General features: G+C 32.6%; 1 protein-coding gene across 3 annotated transcripts in view; it reads left to right on the top strand.

Moving 5' to 3' along the window:
* Skeletor (DM13 and DOMON_DOH domain-containing protein skeletor) overlaps window positions 1-11,318 on the top strand; it is a 28,005-nt gene extending 16,687 nt beyond the window's left edge. For 2 of the 3 annotated variants that reach the window (XM_065515402.1, XM_065515403.1), the window contains 5 exons: window positions 1,907-2,006; window positions 6,775-7,566; window positions 7,638-7,831; window positions 7,890-8,282; window positions 8,413-8,587. In XM_065515402.1, the coding sequence (XP_065371474.1) occupies window positions 1,907-2,006; window positions 6,775-7,566; window positions 7,638-7,831; window positions 7,890-8,282; window positions 8,413-8,454 (1,521 nt within the window). In that variant the 3' untranslated portion in view covers window positions 8,455-8,587. Of the gene's footprint in view, window positions 1-1,906; window positions 2,007-6,774; window positions 7,567-7,637; window positions 7,832-7,889 lie in introns of all 3 variants that reach the window. The other variant, XM_065515404.1, reaches the window with a different exon arrangement.
* The last annotated feature ends 974 nt before the right edge of the window (window positions 11,319-12,292 follow it).

The raw sequence follows: 12,292 nt of genomic DNA, 5'->3' as shown, positions 1-12,292 counted from the left end.
CGAGTAACGTATTCGTTTTTAAACCGAATTCACATATTTTGGTGTTCTGTAAATCGAATCCACTTGAGTAACTCGTTTTACTTTTAACCTGTTTCAATGTACAAAATCGTGCCCTGTACAAAATCGTGCCCTTATTGTTTACAAGAATAAACAGTAAAAGGCAACATTTTATAGAAACCTGCTATAAAATCAAGGGCATACAATTTTACATTATTTTTTTTAGGGTGACATTTGTAGGGAAGTGTATGTTATCCGTTCACAGTGTTGTCTATTTCACAAAAGAACATAGAAACTACAAATGTTGCCCTCACCCTGTCTGAATGTTACATTCAAAGTGTTGCAATTTTCACAAAAAATGCAATTTAAGGTTACTCGTTCACAGTGTTGTCTGTTTCACAAAAGAACATATAAACTACAAATGTTACATTTGTTATAATTTTTCAGAAGATGTACAACATGAATGCAACGCTTTTTGCAATTGAGTGACATTTTAGAAGATCAAAATGTTGCAATTCTCACAAAAAATGCAATTTAAGGTTACTCGTTCACAGTGATTTTTATTTCACAAAAGAACATAGAAACTACAAATATTGTTATGCTAACAATAGGACAAACTTCATTTTATAGCATTTTAATGCCTTGCAACATGATAAACTTTTAAAAATATTAATATGACCTTCTCAAAATTAATGATTACATTAGCAACGAATATTATCTTTATATTAAAAACATAATTTTCCAGAAGATGGGCAAAAAAAGGGTTACCCGTCAAAAGTGTTGACTTTTTCACAATTTTTTTTCTTTAAGAAAACACCGTAAATTAGAGCAACAACAATAGAAATATTGAATTCTCTCTACCTCTCTACTCTTCTTTGTTTTAAGTCTACCCTTGTTTCTTAACAGAAATCTAAATTTATTTGTAAACACAAAAGTTAAAAAATTTCGGCCAATTCTGTGAATCTTTTTTTTATTTAATTTATATTTTTATAAGTTTTTATTTAAGTTTATAATTTTTTTTTATAAATAAATTTTGTTTTTGTTTAAACAATATTTTACCCAAAATAAAATTGTGTTTGAATATTCATTTTTTTATATATAATTTTTTTTGTTTTCATTCTTTAAAAATATAGATACAAAGTGAAATATGTTGTGTAAAAAGGAATTATGTTGTTACATATGAAAATTTAACTGGAATTAGGTTTATGTATGCTTTTTTTGTTTTTGCTTATATGCCTGTTTGTGTGTAAACTTTACCCGAACCCAACAGCAACCAACCAGCCTCCTGATCCAAAGCCATTTTGAAAATCTTACTAACTTCTACTTAAACATTCTTTTTGTTGTCTTTTTTCTCTTTTTTCCAAAATCTTTATCTTACATATTACTTTCCTTTTATGTTTATGTTAAAAATCAAATTTCAAAATTTATATTTCAAAAAGGACATTTTTCATTTTGTATGTATATTTTCATGTTACAAAAAAAAATTATATATATAAAAAAAATTATTCAAAAACACAACAAAAACATTTACATTTTTATATTAATAATTAAGGACAGGCCACAAAAATACTAAACTTGGGAAGGTTTTTGGTAAAGGTTTATTAAAGTACATATTATATGGTATTTGGTATTTTTGAAGTCTGTTTTTTTTTGGCATTAAAGATTTTATCAAGGATAACCTGTTAAAAACACTCTCACATTTATTGTTTTAAACACTCTCTTGGCGATTTATTAACACTTGATTATTTTAATTAAAATCTTCAAATCATTTAAAATTTTCCGTTTTCTAATTTCTCTAATTCTAACGTTTTGAAAAACAGGTTTGTTTGTTTTGATAATTTGTTGAAATCTTGTTAAAATAATTTATGTTATTGGTTTTTGTATTAAATATTTTAATTAATTTTTATAGTCAAAACTTAATTGTGAAGTCTTATATGATGATAAGGCTTTTGAAGTACGCTGGGCAATGGCTGGTGATAGTATCGTTGTACAATTGGTGGCCAAATTAGGTAAGTTTTACAATATTAATTAAGTTTATAAAACAAGTTGTATTAAGAAATTCTCTAGAAAATGAATGTTATGTAAAAAAAGCTGAGATAAATTTAAACAAATCTAAGTGGCAATTGTCTTCACGCTAGATTACTTGGGTATGTATAAAGTAACCAATTGTCTTCTCTATGCACTACAAAGTGCACACACGTGTCAAATGACCAATATATATAAATTGGAGTCAGCCAAGTGATAAGACATTTGTGACAATTACTGTCTTTAAGCGATAGTGACATTGACTACTTGCTTAACTGTTGGGTAGTGAGAAAATCCTAAAAATGATGTACACACAGAATTAGTTGCCAATCGAATCATTCGGTTGCACACACCGACTTTTTCGGTTATATCAACAGAAAGTCAGTTGATAAAGAAGAATTTCGGTTAAAGCAACCAAATCAAATACCAAGCTTCTGAAAGAAAAATATTGTATAAGGTAGAACTAGTTTGGCAACGTAAAATTATGATAAAGAAAATGATAATTTTGAGCAATAAACTTGCAAACAAACATTGGAAAAATCAGTAAAAATCAAACAAAAAAAAAGAAGCATAAGTTAAAGTGTTAAAGTTGAAGTTATTGAATTACTATTTAAAAAGTATGTCAAACAAAATTTATAAGAAATAAATAAACTAAATAATAAAATCTGAACTAATCTTAATTACAAACGTGACGGAAAATTTTGACATTTTATAAATGTCACGTGCTAAATCAAACTAAAGGTTGTAAAAATACAACCAATGCAAACATTCCTACATGACATGGCTGATTTTATAATTTTTATAGAAGCATCCATGTTTATTGCTAATATATTGGAAACAACTAATCGACAAAACCTATATTTTGTACTAAACATTGTGCTACAAATATGTTATCGAAAAAATGTACAAATTTTCAGATTTCTTTAATTTTGTTCACTTCAAAGGCGTACGAATGTCGCGTTCGGGATTGTGTTAGTACCCATATACATATATTGGAGTTAGCCTAGTATCTAGAAGAGTGTAGTCTTAGGGCTATTATTACAACTTGCCGTTACAGTTAAAGTTACATTTAAGGGTACCTTTTTCTATTGCTTAAAGTTACCTTTAACTATAACGGCAAGTTGTAATAATGGCCCTTAATGTTATAGATCATCATAGATATTTTTTAATCATAAGTCAATACTTCGATGTGGACGCAAACACGTAAGAACTATAATACTACACTGATCATAAAGTTTTACATAAAATGTTGCAGTAAAAACCATATCAATCCTACCCTCCCCTTTAAATTTTTATTTTAGCCAATATCAGTAAAACCATTTATCTACTTACCTCAATATAAAAGTAAATTTAATATAAAATTGAATAAATCTTTCTTAAATGAACAAGAATTCTAATAATCTCTTTCGAAAAAATGTGGATGCATCATGTTGCATTTATTGCTTCATTGAATGATACGTGTTATGCCAAAACTCGTTAATGAAAGTTTTATAACACCATGTTGAAAGCAACTACATATTTAAAAAAAAAAAACGAAAAAAAATGTTTTATTCTCTGTAATTATGGTCACAAATCCACCGATGTGGGTATCAGTTTTTTTTTTACAAAGATACAACATGTAGTGACCACAACAAAAACAAACTTGAAAACTGCATTCCTAAGTGTGTTACTTAAACAATTTACTCCGTTTATTGAACTTCATATTTGATGTATGTACTCCACTCCACACTAAGAGTACGAGTATTATAAAATAAAATAAAAAAAATATAGCGTAACTTAACTAGTAGATAAATAAAATCACCGTAACTTATAAAAATAAACGGAGCATATGGAATGGAGTAGGCAGGCTAAAAACTTGGCTAACTTGCTAAGCAACTGGCATTTGGATGTTAGTAACACAGTCATTGAGACATAGACACACAGACTCCCATAGAATCCATGCTGCTTTAAACAGTATGTTTTAAATTAAACAACCTCAATTTATAAGCAAATTGCATGACAATTAATTTAATGCACGTAAAACCAGAAGCTTTTAATGACAGTTTCTTTACATTTGGTCTTGAGTTCCATAAAATAACACGTATACCTGAGTGTGTATGCTGTTGCCAACATCAATCATGTTACAATTGAAAATTGTGAAAAATCTTTTAGTGAATTTTATGTTTAATCAAAAATAATTATTTTACGCTATTTGTTGGCTAATTTTTTGTTGGTATTTTAATTGAATTAAATGAAATCTTTCACAACATTGTTGTACATAATGCTTATTTGCTAGAAGACTATCATAACTCAAAAGTTAAGATTTTTGAACTGAGTACCATAAAATACACATATAATAGTCCGAATTTTCCTATAACTTACACATTACAGTGCACTCACGATAATATGAACTAATTAAAACCAGGTCTGTTCACTTTTGCAAGATTGTTCATAGTTGCGAATGGCATCTAATTCCCATCAACAGCTAGGAAAGTCCAAAAATTATTAAGCAGTTGAATTAGAATTTAGCCACTACCCTGTTGATTTAAAATTCAACTCTATGTAGAAAGATAAAATACGTTATAAAACAAAAATAAACTCTTCATATTTCAAAAAGCTTTAAAATATGAACAGCTTACTTAGTTCATATTTTAGAGTACCCTATGGAAGTATAAAGTCTTCATATTTTGGGGTGTTCATATTATCGCGAGTGTACTGTGTATTGCGTTTTTATTATGATTAAAATTGCAAATCTATGATTTTTCTTCATAAAAGTTTCTATATCGATAATTTCCTAATCCGAAATTGAATATTTGACCGATAGACAATTTGACAACAAAGAAAGCAGATTCGATTCCCGCCAGAGACTCTAAGTGTATCTGCAGACAAGCAAAACGGTTCGGTTTGTGTTTGTTAAAAATAAATATGTATAAATATGCGTATGTTACCCTTAAAGGAAAGCAATTCCATTGCAAGGGAATTTGAATGATGACCTTGTAGTCCAAGTCTAGGTGCTACAAGGTCATCATGTATTACTTTTGATTCAATATTGTGGGTCCTGTTAGACGGCGCACAGTGTAAGGTTTTAACAATTTAGCTTATCAAAATACAATTTTTTTTTTTAAAGAATTTTAACTAGAATTGATTGATAACATTCCCAACTACAAAGAATTGCATTTTAAAGTTAAAAAAATTACAGTTTTATAAAGTAACAGCACCTGAAACTTCACTGTAATTGCAGACTTTTTTAAGACGTAAGCATGTCAAGGCGTCTAGCTCAACTTTAAATGTTTGTAATTTTTTTTCTTTTTTGTAGTTTCATACATTTTTTATTAAAAAAAAAATAATAAATTGTAAAACGCTTGAGCAGAAAAAAAGTTTGAAGCATAGAATAAACACATAGAACGGAAGGAGAGAGTAATATATATGGAAAAATTACTCTCTTTTCACACATACGGGTGATACAATAACAAAATACATTCAATACATTCTCATGAATTAGGTTTTTGACAACAGACTTAGGTTTTTGGCTCTCAGTTACCTATCTAGTTGTTGTCTATGGTTTGAAGGTTTTAAAATATATCTCTTTTTTGAGTTTGTTTTGAAATTTTGTATTTTTTAATTGGACATAAAAATATATAGGAAAGCAAGGAAAAGTAGTCACATCATTTACATTAGATAACCTTATCTGTCTTCTTACAGAATCAACCAAAAAAATCTGGCCCAACTTCCCTCTCCACAATTGCCGATCAAAAAACTGGTCATGGGTTGAGGTATTTCGCGGCAACAAATTTTTGACTACAGGTCGCAATATTAAAGATAATTCGACAAAATTCGGCACACACTTTTATATTGTCCCATGAACAAAGTCTATTGAATTTGGATAGAATCGGTCCATTATTTCTCCTAGCCCCCATACAACTGCCCTATCTGGAAATAGTAAAGCTATCATAAATATCTGAATTATAATCATATCCAAACCAAATTCAGCACACATAAGTTTTATATATACACAAATCGTCCCACCAAATTTTGTAACGATACTTTCTTAGTTGATTTTTACTGATTATAATGTAATATAAAATTTTATCTTATATGGGAAGTGGGCGTGGCCATTTTTCTACAGAAGTTGTGAAGTTAGTTATATATTACTTGTACCATAATGCATAGCTATACTTTTATTTATTACCGAGTTATGGATTTTGATAAGCTAGAATGTCAAAACCTGACACTGTGTGGCGGTCGGAATGGATACCGAGATACCTTACATGGTTTTGTTCGGGTATCCAGATATTAATTATCTATAAGAATAGATAGGACTACTATCTCATCTTAAAGTAAATATGACCCACATTTTGCAGCATTAACTTTTATTTTCCATTTGTGAAGCCAATTTTCCATTCAACCATCTCCTCATTGATTTTATTAGTAGAACTGCATTTAATTTGTTCACACAACATAACTTTTTTAGCACTGATTAAATAATTTGTACTTTTGCATTATAAGTAAAAAAAAAATTTATAAATACAATTATATTCGTCGTCTGAAAAGCAACTGGCTTGTAATTCACGGTGAGATATGACGGCGGATGTCAATTTTGCAATGTCGTTTTTCCTTCAGGGCAGATGAAAATAACGTCAACGTTTTAATTTCAATAGCGATGATTGTAATTCGTATATTTATCAAGTTTTGTGCGTTGCCATAGCGTTCTTTCAGTTTTTTATCAACAAATTTTACAGGGCTTTCAATTTCTAACATTTACCTTTATTTTAGATGACAATGAATACATGGCTTTTGGTATTTCACCGGACAAGGATCGCAGTGTTATGATTGGCTCTGATGTGGCCGTCAGTTGGGTGGATAGAGTATCTGGTAAAGGTTATGCAACCGATTACTTCTTGGAAGGTAAATCACAATGTTCGGGCAAACGCGGCAGTTGTCCCGATGTCAATATCGAGGAAAATACGAATTCTATACGTTTACTTAATGCTGCCATGGTAAACGGATATTCCATTGTCACCTATCAGAGATCATTGAATGCAACGGACAAACTGGATTTACCTATAGCCAGGAATGCCTTTGAAGCGATTGTCTGGGGTATTGGTCCATTGAATGAACGCAAAGAAACATCGTTCCACTCGCATTACAATAAACGTACGCATTATATTAATTTCGGAAGACAACCAACATGGAACTGTCCGACTCCAGAAGGTCAAAAGCCGGGCCAAGATTACGATAACGATGATGATGTTGAAGACAATACTCCTACTCAACAACCAGGTAAAGGTTATCCAGCAGCCTCGAAACCAGTCAGGGGAGAAGGTGTACCCGAAGAGGAATTCTATGACAACAATAGAGCACAGGCTTTACAAGGAGCGAATAGGCGTCAGGAAAGCACTAATACGAGATTAGCACAAAGACGTCCAGTGCCCACACCCAAACCAGTTATAAGTGAAAATGGCGCCTGGGATATTCCCGCTATTCAGTGTTATGAACCAGAAGATGGTGTGTTCTATGCACAAATGGGTCCAACGGGAGGCAAGCATGGCTATTCAGCCATTACAGGTAAATATTTGCAACAAAAACATTAGTTTAAATTTTAATTGCATGTACCACTATTAAAATCTATTCTGTAGGTCATGTCGGCTGGGGAATATCGTGGTTCATTAATGGACTTTTGATTCCTGAAATTCATGTCGTTCGTGGCAAGACTTATACTTTCGTTGTGGAAGGTGGCAATAATCCCGATATACCTGCTAAATATCATCCATTCTATATAACTGACGATCCAGTGGGTGGTTATGAACACAAACGTGAAGAAGAAAAGAAGGTACGTCAGTTATTGTAACAAGATTATGTATTTGTTTCAAGCTATTGTATCCCCTTAGAATATACGCATATTTGCTGGTGTGCACAGATCTCGTTCGGGACAGGTTGCACCCACTGGTGTGGGTCGTTTGTGTAACTGGACTCCCGATATTGATGGACCACCAGCCGATGACTACCAATCATTTGGTGCCTACCAACGTACCTTAACATTGAAATGTGATCCCGGTGAGCCTGGTGTTATTACCTGGAAACCAGATCAAAACACACCCGATACTGTATACTATCACTGCTTTACGCATCGTTATCTTGGTTGGAAGATTCATGTTCATGATACGTGTGATGATGCCCGTTTTGCAGCCTCGGAAAAGCATGCAGTACGTGTGCCGGCACCCGTAGCTGTACAGGAACAGGATGATGTAGCGGCAGAAGCATCTATACGTCATGAAACAAAGGTCAGCCCCAACGATAATTTTTTGTTAAAGCACCAAACAGATTTAATTAAGAATCACAATATGAACGGAACTCCGCCGAAATTAACTTTTGAAATAACAAAATCAACGGAAATTACTAAATTGATTTCAGATGGGATCCGAGCTGCTGAGGCTCTCGAGGATAGCATATTGAGGCAAAAGCAACAGCACCAACAGGCAAGTGGGTTAGTAAATCAAGGTTTGGCCAACAACTACATAGTCAACAGCAACAACAATCTTAAAAGTGGTGCAACTGGTGGTGCTTCATCTTCATCGTCCTCTCCTACTTCCTCTTCAAACCATGAAGCCTCAATGACGTCGCAAACCGGCTCACAACATCCCTTGGTGCCCCCACAGCAACCGCAATTATCTACAAATCCGCCAGAAACTCTGCATGGCGAAACTAATTTACAACAATTTTTAAATTCATTACAATCATCTTCACATTCGCAATCACTCTCATTACCACATCCTAACAATAGACAATCACCGGTTTTATTAGCCACTCACTTACAGTCACATTTAAACACACCCTATAACAACAACCATTATCATCTGGCACAACCACAACATCATATTGCCAACAATCTAACCAATAATTTACTTTTAAAAAATTCACAGAAACCAATAGGGCTCTCCGAATTTTTAAGGCCACCATTTAACGCTCCTCTGTTTCATCCTGTAAAGTTACCAGGGCGTCGTCCCTATCCAGGGCCAATCAAAAAAGTACCCGCCTCTAAGCCCATTTTGCCACAACAACTTCCAAGACATCCTCCTGGTCTTGGCGGACCAGTACCACAACCCTCAGTTATAGTTAATCATTATCGCAAACCTGTACCGACTTTATTGAGACCTTTCATCAAAGAAAAGCCGTTTCCATTGCAACCGTTGGCAGCCTCTGTACTTCTATTGGGTCAACCAACCGAATTAACCAACATGCGTAAAACAGACACCATGGTGCACATGGGAAAGAAACCTATAATTCCAGTACCCTATGCCGATCTAATACCTCAAGGAAGTCTCTCAAAACCCCTTTATAATAATAAAAACTCAGTAGACAAATTTAAAAATAAGCCAAATTCATCCATGAAAATTGCTGTCGACAACATGAAACATCATGAGACGTCCACGGCCACGACAAAAACAACAAATGGTCACGGAGGAGCTTTCAAGGAACCATTCGAAATGCAAGAAATTAAGGAAGAACCTACCGCCGCCGAACTAGCCACTATGAAACCAGCTGTGAATGAAGGTTTTAAACCTGATACGGTGGTAGTTGAAAGCGGTTTTAAGCCTATTCTGAGGCAGGATGGACCCATGCCGCCTCCAGAGGTAGTAGAACAAATAGCAAGTCGTCGTGAAGATCCGGGCTTAGAAATTGATGAAGCAATGGAAACGGATACTCTATTCTTAACATCTCAACAGCAGACCCAAACTCAAAACTTTGAGCCCATGTTTATACCATCCCCTCCTGACAGTACAAATACCACCATCATAATTCGCAAAGCGTCGTCAGGTGCTCAAAATATGCACAAACCGCACTCCTCAGGTTCGTTACAACAGTCGACCAACCTGAAGGACTTTGCATATAACAAACCGATTAGTTCAATGTTAAAGTCAACTATGAATCTACCAGAAACAGCGAAGTTAAGAAATGCCTCATTAGAAGATATACTTAATGAATCAAATGAACAGGATGACAACAATAGTGGGGCTTATAAACAGGAAAATGCTCAAAATAACTTGGAGGAGTCTACAACAGAAAAACAACTGACGACAAAACATAAAATGGTGGTTATCAAGGAAGTTGAGGAAATTTATCCCTCTGATGAATACCTAGACATGGAAGACTTTCAGTCTGAAGGAAAACTTAAGCTAATAGCCACTACCACCAATAAAGAAGAGCCCAAAATCAAATCAACCACTCCAGCAGAAGTTGTGTTAAAATTAATTAGCGGTAATAGCAGTAAAAATGATAAATTCGATTTAGATGACATTGAATTCGATAATGATGATTCAAAGGACGTTGGATACAGCCACAATAAAGACAACGAAAGAGAAGATGATGATGATGAATATTTATTTGATTTAGATCAACCCGAAGCCCAAGCCGCTGAACGCATCGATACCTACTATTTACCGCCCGATAATCGTAAAATTCCACATGCCACTATACCAAGTGGTTCTGTAATAACATTTGACGGCAAATCAGTTATAGATAGTTCCTTAGTACTGCCCCCTAAATTGGATACAGAAAGTGATGATTCTTCACTACCTAGACTCTTCAATGGTAACGGTAGACAAGGTCTTTCCAAATTGCAACAGCTTATAAGAAGTACACCTCAAGTTGTACCATTTCGTGGCGAAATACCACCGTTAACACCCGATCTAAATCCAGAAACCACCCAACGCTCATCACAATCTAATAACAAAAAAAATTTGTATTCATCATCATCTTTGCGACCATCTCAATCAACAAAATTACAAATAATACGAAATAATAGCAATTAATAAATTAAACCAAGACATTTCAATAGCATCAATCATCCATTATCCAACAACCAACCATATATACATACATATATCACATTTCTCATTAGAGGCATTAGTTTCGTTTAAATTTTTTTGTTTCTACTTATTTTTTTACGTCTTTATAGGCAACAAACACTTTTTCTACGCTCATCCACGAAATACTTAGTAACTTGCCATCATCACTGAGAAGGACGCCTTCTATTTACTTTAATAAATTTAACAAATAATAATTAACCAATTCATAAACAAATTATTAATTATATTTATACATTTAAGTTCTCTTTTTTATATTGTATACATAATACATTAAATAACTATACATATCTAGGTACTATGTATTATAAATATTATACAAAATGTAGAAAATTGTGTGCTAAATATAAAGTACGTGCGTACGATCAATTGCATACATATGTACTTTATATTGTATATTTAAGTATAAGAAATTACATATATTTTACTTATAAATAAATAATGTTAAAACTACTACTAGTGATTTCTGTTATTGTGGTAAATTAATTTTGCAAAACTGGACACAAAAAAAAATTATCCTTTCCAACGTTAGGAAAGGATATTTTTTTAAAGATATCGTAATATACACTGATTTACGCCAATCTGAAACAAATTTTCATTTAATTTTGTGAAAGAAAATTGACGTAGCATTGGGTAACCCAATGGATTAGTAAATTCCCTAAAATAGGCGGTTGAAAAATGATTTTCAAAAATTATATTTTTTTTGTCTAGCTGGTTAATATGGCCAATACTGTATGTATCCATACAAATATGTATCCATACAAGTTTCATATATACAAAATTCATGTCACCAAATTTTGTTACGATTGGTTCATAATTAGTCATAGCTCCCATATAGACATGCTTCCGAAAATCACTTTAACGTGCATAAATCTCTTAAAAATTTCGGTATACTTATACACCAAATTCAACATAAATAACATGTAAATCAATGTACATTGATTTACATAAATCGATTTTTGTTCAGAAACATGAGTGATCACAGATCGAGCTCCTTTTCTTGATTAAACGCTTATTGGCCAAGTTATTAGCGAATTTAGATATTTTGAGTTTTTATATAAAAAATCGATTTTTGTTCACAAATATGAGTGATAACAGATCGAGCTCCTTTTCTTGTTTAATGCTTATTGGCCAAGTTATTAGCGAATTTAGATATTTTGAGTGTTTATATAAAAAATCGATTTTTGTTCAGAAAAATGAGTGATCACAGATCGAGCTCCTTTTCTTGATTAAATGCTTATTGGCCAAGTTATTAGCGAATTTAGATATTTTGAGTTTTTATATAAAAAAAATCGATTTTTGTGCAGAAATATGAGTGATCACAGATCGAGCTCCTTTTCTTGATTAAAGGCTTATGGCCAAGTTATTAGCGAATTTAGATATTTTGCGTTTTTATATAAAAAATAGATTTTTGTTCAGAAATATGA

This window comes from Calliphora vicina, chromosome 1 (genome assembly GCF_958450345.1).
Source record: "Calliphora vicina chromosome 1, idCalVici1.1, whole genome shotgun sequence".
Lineage (NCBI taxonomy): Eukaryota > Metazoa > Arthropoda > Insecta > Diptera > Calliphoridae > Calliphora > Calliphora vicina.
Note: the sequence above shows the minus strand (reverse complement) of the source record. Positions and strands in the feature narration are given on the sequence as shown.